Raw genomic sequence first — 14,215 nt, 5'->3', positions numbered from 1 at the left:
AAGTCAGCATCCAGGCATAATGAAGAGAACCCAGATATCCAGTGTGTTGCACTTGAACCCACAGATTATATTATCTAAAGTCACACTAAAGGTAATTAAAATAAGACTTAGAAACAAGATTAGGACCTTTGATTCCTATGCTGTCTTAGATGATGGAGCATAGTAATAATAATAATAATGGTAAATGGCCTGTATTTGTATAGCGCTTTACTAGTCCCTAAGGACCCCGAAGTGCTTTACATATCCAGTCATCCACCCATTCACACACAGGTGATGGCAAGCTACATTGTAGCCACAGCCACCCTGGGGCGCACTGACAGAGGCGAGGCTGCCGGGCCCTCTGACCACCACCAGTAGGCAACGGGTGAAGTGTCTTGCCCAAGGACACAACAACCGAGACTGTCCAAGCCGGGGCTCGAACCGGCAACCTTTCGATTACAAGGCGAACTCCCAACTCTTGAGCCACGAACGCATAAATAAATGCAATAATGGATTGCATTTATATAGCGCTTTTCGGGGCCCTCAAAGCATTGTACAATTCCACTATTCATTCACTCTCACATTCACACACTGGTGGAGGCAAGCGACAGTTGTAGCCACAGCTGCCCTGGGGCAGACTGACAGTATGTTGACTCAGGGTGCAGCCACGCATCTTGATTTTAAGGGGAGCCAGCAAAGCTTAAACTGTGCACAGAGAGACCACAGACAGAAATGCCACAAGTCAAATGTGTTAACCTCCAACTTTCTCCCGCTTCATGCCCTAGGAAAAAGTTTTCAAATGACTGTGCATTCACCTCTGACATCATAATGTTTGTTGAGCATCATTATCCTGTGGATAAATTAAAACTTCTAACTTTTAACTGCACATTGTTGTTGGGTCCAACAATCCATTCTCCATAACACCTACTGAAATAGTTCAATAAAGCTCAAAGGGAGCATGAGCACAATGAGCACATGGTTGGGGTCGTCATTACAATTTCTCTTGATGAGTCAGCTGATTCTGTCCATTGCTTATTCACCTCACAAGACAGCCCATACACCGAATTTAAGACATAATGCTGACACCTCCACCCTCCCTTCAGAAGCGAGGGGTTGATTCATCAAAAATTAAACAGGGGTATGAATGTCTTCCTTGCAGAAACATATGCTGCCCAGAGACAAGAAAAAAATCACTGTGATAGCAACAAGGATGTAGTTAACTTACCTTCTTCTAGATTGAGGTTATGCAAACTGACCTTCTGGTCCATAGTCGCTGACTGTTTTAGGCCTTTAACTATCAAACTTGGATGTTGTGGTGAATAATGTTTAATATTAACATCAGATACTCTCATATTGAACTCCTACAGTTCCATTCTGACAGTTTCCTTATGTCCCACAGACATTTCACTGCATGCAGAGAAGAGCCCCATGAGCTTCTTTCTAACTGTGGCAATTTTAAAGAAGAGGCAAGGAGTTGAGAGATGCATTTGCAGCCATGACCCATCCCTGAAAGTCCCAAATCCAGCTTCACTTTAATCCCCCAAATGCTCCTGATTTTGGGTAGTGTGGAAGAGAGAAATTAGGTCCATGAAACCTGCTCTTAGGGTGACAGTGGGAAGTCAAACCATTTTCCACTTTCAGAGGAAAATTGTGGTAGTTGACATAGAAGGAGTCTTGAACTCTTAACTGATATGATATAAACATCTGATAGTGTTGATCCTTTTACTCTAACCTCGTAGTTTTAATGGGGCAGCGAGATGTTTCTCTTCAACAGGCTGTCTGTGCAAACTCAATTCTTAAAAAGTTGGGACGCTGTGTATAATGTAAAAACAAACAAACAAACAAAACAAAAAAATAATGGCATGATTTGTAAATGTCAATTGTGTTTTATTCACAATAGAACATAGAAAACATTTAAAAATATACCCTTTTAATTACAATATGAGCTCATTTTGAGTTTGAGGCCAGCAACACATCTAAAAAAAGTTCGGCTAGAGACAAAAGGCTGGAAAAGTAAGAGGTAAAAAAAAGAAACAGTTGGGGGAATACCACTCTCTCCCTCAGGCAGCACCGTGTTAAAATCAGGGATGATTCTGTTATTTAAGAGTAACTTCACAGGCTCAGTAACACTCCCAGAAATTATTGTTTAACACAGTTCACTCTGCTATCCACAAAGCAGTTTAAAGCTCTATGGATCAAAGCAGATGCCATATCTGAACACGCTCCACAAATGCTGCAGTCTTCTCTGGGCCAATGGTAATTGAAAATAGACCGAGGCAAAGTGGAAAACTGTGGTCAGACAAATCAAAATTCTAAATTCTTTCTGGAAAACACGGCTGCAGTGTCAACTGGACTAAAGAGGAGAGGAACCATTACATATTATAAGCACTTAGTTAAAAAGTCTGCATCTTTCATAGTATGGCACTGCATTAGTGCCTATGGAATTGGTACCTTGCACTTTTGGAGTGACACTTTCAATGTTGAAAGGTATATATAGATGGGTTTTAGAGCCACCTATGCTCCGATGCAGATGTCTTTATCAGGAAGGCATGCATATTTCAGCAAGACAATGCTATACTGAATTGAAATTATACTTAACCATCATCACTTGTAAGAAATAAACCTTCTCCATGGATCCTGTATTTAAAGAGGCACGCCACATCAAATGTTGTGAGCCAATGCAATCATTTTCACTCACTGGGTGCCTTCAGCTTTTGGCTTAAAAGCAACAAATTAAATTAAAAAATGAAACAAATATATGTGAACTTGTTACATTTAATCTCAGAGCCAGCTTCTGCTATTTTTTTCTCCTCTGCTAACTGTTTGACTGTATGTGCCTCTAGCACACGGCACAGAGCACACACTCATGCACGCAAGTGCGCGCGCAAACAGTCACACAGAGAAATACACACATACACAGTGCTGATGCAGCCATTTGTTTCGGCTTGTGCTTTATGTATGATACTACTAGTGGCAACAATGTATTCACATGACTAAATGTCAATTGAATTTAACATAAACATTGGAATATGAAAGTTCATATAGCATTATAAAACACATTATTCTTGTCGCTCGTCTGTGTCTTCTGCTATCTGTTGCTGTCTAGGTGTCGTTTTTTGAGAAACATGAAAAATGATTATAAACCATAAGAGATTTTTCTATAAATCTGTTCTAATAAGGAAATATGGATATTCTACTTCAGAAAACTGCTGCACGAGGAATGCTTTTATTGATGCAGATATAATTAAAAGCATACCAGGCCATTCAAAGTCAAACTGTGACTCACCTTGTTGAAATTTTCAATGAGTATTTCCACCACAATGTTCTGGAACTTAATGTTCATCATGGCGGCAACTGTCTCCTCTTGTGATCGCATCAATGTAGGCCCGAAGATGACGCCCAGGTTTGACACTGTCATCAGGTTAGACTGGTTTTGTGCAGAAACTCTGCGTTTAGAAGATAAGCATATCATACAAGCGTAGGATGCAGTCCTGTATTGCTGCCCTAATAATTCACATGTTTAACCATGAGGTGATATTTTTTGGTCTACGAGATAGTGAGAGTTGGCGAGACGCCTGCAATTGCGGTGCAGTGCCTCAGATAACTTTAATTAGTTTCAGGTAACGTTAAGTCTGCAAGTTAATTGATTGATTACAAGAACATGTACCTGACAAGATGCTTTGTTAGTAACTCCAGCATTTCCTTGTTTCTTTCAGGCATCTTATGAACCAAAGCATGGACAGCACGCACTCTGTAGTTCTGATCATCGGACTCTGAGAAAGAAAATAAATAGAAATGAGGGAAGAGTAGAAATGCTGGCCACTACTGACTTATGGAATAATTATATTTCAGATGTAATTGTGTGAAAAAGGAAGTACATCCCATTTTAATTCTAAGGTTTTATCTTCTGGCCCTAAACAGGTCTTAAAATGAGGTAAATACAATCTCACATGAACAATACATCACATATTACTGTGTCATTATTTATTTAATAAAAATAACCCTAATTCTAACCCTGACACTTAACCCCCAAAACTAAGCCAAAATGCACAAGTAGTGTGTAAACAATTAACTACGCCATTACTACTTCCATTGAAATGAACAGAGTAAGCAGCAGCCAGGAGCTGCTAATCAAACACAGTTGATTAACTGATCATCAGCGAATGCGACCACCTCTATAAACGTTTTGGCAGTTTGCAGGTCTGTAGCATTCAGATTTTTGGCAACAGTGCCAAGAAGGAAAGACGAGAAGAAACTTTTGCTGACCATCAATGTGAGAATTGCAATTTTATGTGCATCATTCTGCGAAGTGAGAAAGATTATTAAAAACTGCAAAGCATTTGGGACAGCTGCTAATCTTCCCACGAGTGGACATATCAGCAAATTTATCTCAATGTTTAAGTTATGTTAAATGTTTAAGTTCACGGTTTTTACGGTTAAAAAAAAAAAGTTATTCTCATTACAAAGTCACACTCGAGTCACTCTGACATCACAGTTTGAGATGACCTGAGATCCATACAAGTATTTCCTCAGATAGAAATGATTTAATCAGATTAGTCCTGACTCATTTGCTTTCCCTGCGTTGATAACCCAGACGTAGTGCTCACAAAGCTCAAATCTCTAAAATGAATTCAAAATGTTTCATAAAGATTTTCAAAATTCTAATGCAACATCTCTTCACATAAATCCTGCTTAACATTTGCAATTGACATAATTAGTTAGTTATCAGATGCACCTGATTCATTAGTGCTATATGATTTGAACTGTACCAATATCTTCCTAATCTGTTCTATACAAGAAAGGATAATAGAGAACTTGATAAAATATGTAATATGTTATAACTGTAACTTACTGACAGCCATGATAAAATCTTTGTGGAGCTTGAAAGTCATTAGAGGCTCAGACAGGCACCTGATGGAAAAGAAAAAAGAAACAGTTGCAATTTATTTCCTGAGTGACACAGGTCCTGTGAATGCAGCTGGTATCCTTGGTGAGTCAGTCGCAGCACTTAATGTATGACTATCATCAGAGAGGTTTCAAAGAGGCACTATGGAGGCAAGGATGACTCCTGACATTTAAGTGCACGTAGATGGTGGGGCGAGCTGACCTGAGGTAATTCTTCAGGCCGCTGGTGATAGTTTTGTTGTCCCACATGTCTGGGTCCAGGTCCATATCCACAGGTGCTTTGGATGCTATTGGAAAGATGTTTTATTGTTATATGACCACTAGGTAAGTTTAAGCTGCAAATTGTCTTAAGAAACCAATACAACATGACATGACCTGTCAAGCTGCTCAACCGAGGACCGAAAACACTTTCTTCTTGTGTCAAGAGACTCAAAGGAGAATTGAAAATAAATAGTGACGTGTGTGGTGTCTCATAGCACTGGGGGTCAAGATTTAGAGACATTTAACAAACTCATTCAGACATTTCCTGTACAAATGTGTTATATATATATCCAGACGAGACTACCTTGGGTAATTCAATAAAATAATGACAACATAATATAAGGCCCAATTGCTGTTACACTGTCCTACCACAAGGAGGACCTCTTTCCTCACTCTGCTGGAAAAGATCACGTTAGAAAACTATTCATACATTACCATGGCGATTCAGACACTTGTGAATTACAGAATAAGGGGTTTGACTTGGTACATTAGTTCACTGATAATACTTTTGATTTTAGTTACTTACAAAAGACTGTGGTCATCAGCTTCTGCACTTTAGAATTGACGCCTCCAATTCTGTACAGTCCCATTGTGTTTATGCCTGTGTGGCAGTGAAAAAAGCAAAAGGATGAATTGGAACAAGGACCTAAGACTTTGTGTTTATTTAGGACTCGTGCCAGTGCAACATGTTGTCAAGTCCACTAACGAGCACATTGTTAATCATTACAACCAGGTTGCATTCAAATCATTTGACACATGAAAGCTGAGAGATTGAAGCGCCTCACCTCTCATCTCGACCAGGTCAATGCATTTTCTTACAAAGTTGAAGCCTGCCTCATTAAGATATGCTGTAACACAAAACAAGAGCAGAAATGAAAGGACAATTACTGCCTGGGATAACCGCCCGTCATGTGGGATAATAAGCTCTCCCTTATGCCGCTGCTCAAATTAATAGCACAGCCCTGTACTGTGAGGCTGTGCTATGCCTGCTGAGTGGGCATATGTAAAATTATAGTATTAATGAAAAGGCATAGTCATAGGTAACGAGTATTTCTTTCATATGTGTATGTTGTTGATCTCATTATCTTACGTTTTAAGAATTTGAAAGGCAAACATTTTAATCCTGAAGGAGTTTGGAAAGATATAAAAACAATACTCACTCTCTTCTTTTTTGCTTAATATGGCCGGCAGGTTGTAAATCTAGAGAGAGTTTACAAAAATCATTATAATGTAAAGGTTACCTTAGCTTGAAAACTGAAAAAAATCGCTGAAAGAAAAGGATAATGTCAAAACCTTATTCCCACTGAATCTAATTTGAGTAGACTGTCCTATTATTAGCACAAGTAAATGGTGAGGTCATGGTTTCCTAAAAACAACAACAAAAAACCTTACAGAAAGCCACCAGAAGAGGGTGCCAGTGACAAATAATTCATTTTTGGCATTGTCTTCTTGCCAAACAAAGGACTTAAAAAAAAAACCTGACCAACTGCAGCCAGCACCGAATGAATATTTCAAAGAAGAACAGGCAGAGTTCCTTACCGGCTCCCTGCCATCCATGGCCTCGAGCCACAGTCTTCTGTTGGACTCTGACAGTGCCTGCAGTGTCATAACGCCATGCCTGGAAAGATTTAAGAGAAAAGCTGGTCTCAGTCTGATCTCTTTTCCTTGGGGCCCCTCGACAGACCATGTTTATATTGGCTGAGACCACTATAAAAGGACTAGTGTAACTAAAATAGCTAATGTGCAAATGCTTGACTTCAATCTATGCCCTCAGTTCACTTTGTGCTTCACATTACCCTTCCAATTAAAAGCTACAAGTTCTTAATATTAGAGTGATTCATTTTTGCACCCAACATGCATACGGCTTTATCTGCTTTCACCTTACTGTGTGCAGCGTAGTGAGAATCTGGGGCATTATGCCTTGATTTGTGGCACTGCTTCAGTTGGCTGTAACACAATTATAGAACACTATCTGATGATGGCGGCAAACAAAAAACGTCACCCCACCCAGTAGTGGCAGTTAGTACTAGCATGGAGCTGTGTCAGCTTGCATGTGTTAAAGGTCATTTCAACCAAAATACAAAAAAAGTGCTACACCTTTAACAACACCCCTACTGATACTTTAACATGCAGACAGTTTAGCATTTATTTCACCAGCTTTTAAGTTGTCCAATATTAAAGACTCCACAGCCGTACAGGTGAACGCAGAAGAAAATATTTATATTTGTGTTGCTCTCAAATCATTTAACAACATCTCTTTCCCAAAACCCTCATCCAACCTCATATCATTTTTTTAATGGATGTATTTTCCCTTAAGTCCTTATGAAAGACACGTTGCTGGTAAATTTTTAATGAAACTCTTCTTTCATTGCTACGAGCAGCTCAAATGAAATTCTTTTTATTGGGCTGGCAGAGGATGTTTCAGAGATGGCTATCTCAGAATCTGGGCAAATAAAAGTATCCGCATAGCTGGATACCTCTTTACTAATTCGGGTGAATCAACCCGTTAAAAATGAGGTTCTGAGATGGCTGGCCTGATTAAACTTGGGCAACAGCATGTTTATTATAATGGGGATTAATGGATGAGCTTGAAGCTGACTGGAGCTTGGCCCACATTGTCCTTGTGGTTAGAACACGTACCTTGGGGCAGCGCAGTTAATGATAAATGAGTTGTCCTGCAAATAAATTGCAGTTATTGTCCATGCTCAGCAACACTCACCGAGCGTGAGCAATGCTGAGCCTGCTGCTGCAGTGCAACATTAACACACAGTGATGTGCTAACTCTATTCTGGGGTACAAATCACTATAAAGAACTGATATCAAGCATTCATAATGGATGGCTTGGTCAATTGAGCCAGTGTTAATCAGCTGACAGCTACTTAAATGTTTTTGATCATTGCCCAATATGTAATCCTATTTCCCCGTGAAACATTAAAAACAAATCAACTATGAATGTTCCCACATGGCCAAAGGTTTTGAAAAGAAAGGGAAAAAAATAGGAATTAATTCTAAGTTCAATATTGTGTGTTACTTGAGTAATTGCAGACAAGAAGAAATAATTTAAGAATGTGTCTTGACCAAGTGACCAAGTCAGATTTTGTGAAGTGCTAAGAAAGCAGCAGGATTTCATTAGGTTTGGATTTAATATTGAGTGAACAACATGATTAGGACACATGCAGCACATGCAACTGCACTGAAAGGGCAGCACTGGTCAGTTCACATACCGGACTTTACAGAAAAACTGAAGCGGCCTGAAAAGAGTTCCACGACAGATGTCATTTCTACATTGACATGAACACAGAGAAAAGATGGGATGGGTTCAAAAATAGAAAAAAAAAAATAATGATAATGTAGACATACAGCAAACGGAGCGGGGGGAGAGGACTCGAGAAACATGCAGGACACAAACAGAGCTGATTACGTCTAACACTGTTAAACCGAGTCTTTGAAGATGTTAATCAAACCTGAACAGCTCTTGCATGTTCAAACGTTGTGTACTCCAGGGGGAATCTGGGTTAATTTCCAGTATTGGTGAGTTCAACATAACACAAAATGTCACGTGCAGTTCGTCGTTCTTATGTTAAGTTAGTTTTAACAAGAAAAAAGTGTGTCCAACTGCTATCTTACTAATATGAGTATTCAGCAGGCGATGTGCAATGACTTTCTTTTTTCTTTTTGGCTGTAGGTGGTGATTAAGGCAATACATAATACATTCTGCATGTGTTTTCACCCTATGAAAGCTATTAGACATTTTCAGGGATACATATCACAGACCTCTCTGCCACTTCAATATCAAAGCAGAAACGCTTGTCGATGGAGTCCGTTTTTCTCCGAATGCAGGACTTGAGCTTGAACACCTCTGGCTGATTTACGACAAGACCATTCTAGAAATAAACACACTCGTCATTAATTAGTTAAAAATACAATGAAAAATGATTATGGAATGAAAATGAATATATTTACAACTGCAAGTCTGAAATGACTAATATGTATGCTGTGTGTTTGTTGTGAGAGACACAGAAAGTACTTTGAAACCAGAAGATTTATGTATCCGGAGCGTCCAGTGCTTTTGTGAAAATATGATTGGAAATACAGAAAAAAGAGAAAAACTAATGAAAAAAACCTTAATCATCGACAACAACAAAAACAGAACATTTACCATTGTGGTTTGGATTTGCAAAATTCTTTTTTTGTTGTTTTGCTAGTTTTTTCTTTTTGGTGGTTCAGACTTTCTAAACTCGAGCTCGATGCAATCTTCATATGCCTAAAAATTGATTTGGGCTGTCAGCCCAAACAAAGCTACTTGATTGCACGCATTCATATCATCCACTTATCAAGAAGCAGAGCTTTTATTTCAATTATCTTGATTTTAAACACGCGAAAATATAGTTTTAAAATTACATTATATCATTGACCTTGTTTTTCATTTCCCATTAGAGGCCCTCAGTGTCAGCTGAAAGTACCAATTCAATTACCTCCTGAACGGGTTTTGTTCTTTCTTTCTGAGAATTAGCCATATCTCACATACAGCACATCCTCCCCTTGTGCACGCCAGTAAGACTGACTGTAGCCAACTGCAACACACCAGATATGTGGATAAAAATACGCCTGCACCTGCATTGGCTTTGGGCTTTATATTCTCCCTCTCCATCTGTGTGTGGGTTTCTGTGTTTTATTCGATTTTATTCAAAAATAAAAAGAAACTGAGATCATTAGTAAATCAGAATGTAGCCATATCTGTAACATGTGCAGAAAAATGCACGGAAACTCACAGTTATGGGGATATTTTTTTAAATAATTTCTCCCTTGAAGTTTACTGGAGTTCTTTAAAAGTACGTTTTCATAATTTTTTAATCTGTGTGGCACTGAAGTGCACATATTTTTTTAAATCTTCACTGGAACCTGTATTTCTACAAATACTTTTTTGTGAAAAATAAAAGGTTAAACTGCGATAGCTAAACACTTCAAAACCATGCTGACATTTTCAGTCGGTTTGTACCAGACGCAGCAGCGCTAAGCAGTATTCCCTGTGGAAGTTACTCCATATCATCATCCAATTACTACATACAAAAAAAGGATTGATTGGAAGCTTTTTTTCATCTAATACATAAAATGTGAAATAATTATCAGTTATCATTTGATCTACATGAAGTGTCATTAAGTCATAGCGATAAATTCCTACAAAGGAAGTAAACATTCATTAGATCACTTAGAAAGCAAGATACTATAACTGTTTAGTTTAACGGACTATTTTCATTCCTTGAATTCCCCTGCGGTGTTGTTTGTTCATTTTGTTATTTAAAAATAAAACATGTTTGTTTGCCTTGACGTAACGAGTCTTTTGTCTTCTACGCCTAATTTGCAGTTTTGTCAATCTGGCATTTTCCGTTTTCTCCTCCCGGGACTAACCATGCCTTTAAGCCTCTTTTTTTTCCACACAGATTACACTCTGCTCCTTCTTTTCTTAGCTTTTTATCGTGCAAATGTTAAACTAAAAAAAAAAGAAAGTGAATGTAAAGTACCTGTTTCCCAGCTGACTTGTTTTCAGTGTTGCTCATGGTGAATGTTTTGCTGCTTTTCTCATAAGTGCAGTAGTGACGTGTCCAAGTGCATCCCAGAGGACCTAGGACAGAACAAATGCAGAAGAAAACACTAGTTGAGGCAAAATAATTTTTCACTGAATCACAGGCTTCTGGAAAGACTTCTGAAAATCAATTTGCAATTTTAGTGTGATAAATCAAAAGTTGTTTATTGCTGCTGATAATAATCTACCATTTGTGGTAACTCCCCCATTTGAGAGCACATCAAAGTGAATCCGTAAACAGGATGAATTATGAGTTCTGTGTGAGTGGATCTCTTCGGCAGAGGCCTGGGAGAACTCGAGACATGTTTATGGTGATGGATGTAAAACCATTCACTTGAAAGTGAAGGGGAGTGAGATGGCCTGGATGGCTGGGAGCACAGCTAGGAAGACTCACGTTTCTCCTGGACATACAAGAAGCCTTCCATCGTCCACTGCCCGGGTGGTTTATAGTCCTGATCTGCCGACCTTATCCTCTTCATCAGCTTCTCCACTTCCTGCTTGGTGCTCACAAAGTTGTTTCGTGTCTGTGTGGGAAATTTAGGGTTATGTTATCATTGTGTTATCTCTGATCTCTCAAAATAAAAACACATCTATTTTTTTCTCAAAGAACAAATAAATAAAAACTATCATTAGACTTTTTAAATAATACTTTTTAGGTCATTTAAAATTAGAACACGATCTTGAAGATGTCAGCCTCTTATTTGGAGTCATAAAGGTCAATATCAGGCCATTTAATATCTCAGTGAGTGGTGAAGCAGCCTCCATTCATCCAGTAACCATCAGAAATCTCTGCATCCGAGAGAGGGTTACCGAGTGGAAACTGTAAGGGCAACAGAACTGACATATTGGGTCAGAGAGATGTTTGAACCATCAGGACCTAAGTAGAGAGGACATAGTGATGGAACAAGGCAGCACTGCAGCAACTAGACTTTTACTCCCAAGTCTTTTTTGACACACCATAAAATGGCCTACAGTTACTGCCTGCAATGCAACACTGAAAATATCGATCCTCGGCGCAGCAAAGAATTTCATTTAATCACACAGCTATCCATTTGTGAAAACTCCGCTTGTTATATCAGGGTATGATAAGCTGCAGAATCTGATTACGTGGCTGGTTGCCTTTGTGTACAACCCCTGAGGTGTTGAGACTTACGTTTTGTAGGTTGAACTGGAGCTGCTGTTTATACGGCTCAAATTCGTGAGCCAGCTCATATCCTTCATGGTAGAATGTAAACAAACCCTGAAGAAAGGCCAGGAGCTGGAATGGAACAATATTTATTGGTGAATTATCGAGTTAATAAACATTACAAGAACTTGATTGCCTATTTACATGGGCAAGTGTTTTTTTAAAGGCATCTTGTAAAACAGAACATCCATTCTACACACTGAAAACATTTATAATAGCATATAATAGAATATCCTACCTATAATATATAAGTAATCCGGACGTTTTTCTATTGTTATTATTATTATGATAATGTCATCTCAATGATATGTACATTGTTTTCTATTCTGCCAATCATTTTGTCAGAATTTTTTGTTACATTGTTGATGTTCACTTTTAAATCTCATGTTGAAGGAATTTGAGTCTCATTATTTTTAAATCGATAATTTATTGAACATCTTTGTACTGACAAGCAGAAAACTGAAAAAAGGATATTAGTGGAAAAAAAAATCATCAAATTTTAAAAAAGTTTTCGGCTTTTATGGCAGACAGATATTGATCTTGTTTTTTGTAGAACACACAAACATCCATGGCCATTGTGGATACATCTAAATATATTAATAAATAAATACACACATAAATAAAGCATAAAGATCTACTGTTACAGAGAAACAAACTGATGCCATCTCTTGCGTGAACAAGTGTGGCCCACAAACATGGAGTTGCTTTCAGTAAAACCTTCAGACACAACCACTGATTTGATTTCTGGGCTGAGGCTTGGTATATCAAATGTTCAAGGATGAACCATCTTTTCTTTGCCCAGATTCATCACACACAAGGTTGAGCCTTGTCATATTTTGAGCACTACCTGGGGCCCGGAGATTTACATTTTTGGGCCAGGGTTGTGGGTAAGTTGCCAGTGGATGTAAACAAATGGGAGTAGGACGTCTGAAAAAGCTACTTTGCACCCATCTCACATTCCCAGACATTTAATAGGAAACAAGTTTAATGTTTCCTGGTAGCATCTGCACTAAAGATGTTAAAATTGACTCTACATATCTATAAAGCAGGGGCTTTCATAAAGCCTTTGATTTGCACTAGCACTCTGTCTTCTTTTGTTTGACAGCCGATACTTCATCTAATTTTACCCACAAGCTTCCCCAAATGGATCAACTACATTACAAAGAATTTGTGATGAAGATGACAAATACGTGGGATATACAAGTGTGGTTATGTTCCTGTGAGTGTTGTATAAATGCACCTGCCTTCACTCCAGGATGATAGACATTAAAAAAAAAAAGAAATGTAGTAGTAGTTACAGAGATCTGGTGGTATTTTGACTACAAATAAAATATATCAAAGCATGAAAATGTACTCCTTCATCTTTAAAATGCAGAACTAATTTAGCAGAGAAATATATAAAACTGGCACTTCACTTACTGGCTCGACAAACTCAAATTTCTTCTTTTCTTGCACTTCTTGTATTTTGAAGACATACTCAAGGGACGCATCATAAAAGAGTTGTCTCTCCTTGTCAATCTGCATGTCAGCCTGAGAACGAGCAAACAAACCAGGGTTAGTGCCACAACGACGACAAGCGTCAACCTAGGAGTTAATGTTTGTATCACCACGTGGAAATAGTCTGTTGTTAGAGAGAGGGGTAAGGAGCACAGCAAAGCACACAAGCAGCTTATTTTCCAAAGACACTCGGCTGACCATAAAACTGCATTATTCAAAGACACGTTTGCAGGATGAGAAAATTTGTTTTTCTTTTTACCTCCTGCAGATATGCTTCCTTCTTTTTGGATGACAAGCTGAGGTGTCTCTCAAGTGTAGAGTAGTATTTCTCTGTTTCTTTATCGAACTTTTTCTTCCCCTCCTAAAAAGGTTCACAAGACACATGAAAGGCTTAAACATTACCAGAAATGTGTCACTTATTCCCCGATCTGGGGGTGTGGGAATGGATTGCCACTAGGTGGAGGTCTAACTACAGTTTCTCATGCCATTTGCCACATGTAATTAAAAATTTCTGACAATAGATTATTGCAGGTCTTCAAAGTGGCTTATAACAAACGCACAGAGGAGCAGACAATGTCGGCATATCGATGGGTCATGTGAGAATAATGCACTGTTATTCTGTTATTCACAGGCAGGTACATAACTTCACAGTGAAACCCACAGCACTGTAAATCACACATAGCATAATGCTTCTGGCACTGTCACATAGCTGGCCAGTTGATGTTAGCATCTCTTTTCTTGTTCTGCTTTGCTATCCACCGACAGACACAAGTCAGTCTCAACAGTTACAAGTCCCAGAATTC

The 14,215-nt window shown here is 38.6% G+C and overlaps 1 protein-coding gene across 4 annotated transcripts in view; it reads right to left on the bottom strand.

Moving 5' to 3' along the window:
* LOC120737072 (rho GTPase-activating protein 42) overlaps window positions 1–14,215 on the bottom strand; it is a 74,633-nt gene that overhangs the window by 6,789 nt on the left and 53,629 nt on the right. For 2 of the 4 annotated variants that reach the window (XM_040037522.1, XM_040037521.1), the window contains exons 5-19: window positions 13,672–13,773; window positions 13,335–13,445; window positions 11,883–11,987; window positions 11,124–11,253; window positions 10,668–10,768; window positions 8,920–9,029; window positions 8,370–8,426; window positions 6,685–6,763; window positions 6,306–6,345; window positions 5,931–5,993; window positions 5,672–5,746; window positions 5,087–5,171; window positions 4,832–4,890; window positions 3,647–3,752; window positions 3,266–3,425 (exon numbers count right to left, since the gene is read on the bottom strand). In XM_040037522.1, coding sequence (XP_039893456.1) covers window positions 3,266–3,425; window positions 3,647–3,752; window positions 4,832–4,890; window positions 5,087–5,171; window positions 5,672–5,746; window positions 5,931–5,993; window positions 6,306–6,345; window positions 6,685–6,763; window positions 8,370–8,426; window positions 8,920–9,029; window positions 10,668–10,768; window positions 11,124–11,253; window positions 11,883–11,987; window positions 13,335–13,445; window positions 13,672–13,773 — 1,383 coding nt within the window. The remainder of the gene's footprint in view (window positions 1–3,265; window positions 3,426–3,646; window positions 3,753–4,831; window positions 4,891–5,086; window positions 5,172–5,671; window positions 5,747–5,930; window positions 5,994–6,305; window positions 6,346–6,684; window positions 6,764–8,369; window positions 8,427–8,919; window positions 9,030–10,667; window positions 10,769–11,123; window positions 11,254–11,882; window positions 11,988–13,334; window positions 13,446–13,671; window positions 13,774–14,215) is intronic. The other 2 variants (XM_040037524.1, XM_040037525.1) reach the window with 1 other exon arrangement.

The sequence above is a fragment of the Simochromis diagramma genome, unplaced genomic scaffold, assembly GCF_900408965.1.
Source record: "Simochromis diagramma unplaced genomic scaffold, fSimDia1.1 OVJJ01000463.1, whole genome shotgun sequence".
Lineage (NCBI taxonomy): Eukaryota > Metazoa > Chordata > Actinopteri > Cichliformes > Cichlidae > Simochromis > Simochromis diagramma.
The sequence above is the reverse complement of the archived record's forward strand: the minus strand, read 5'-3'. Positions and strand labels throughout refer to the sequence as shown.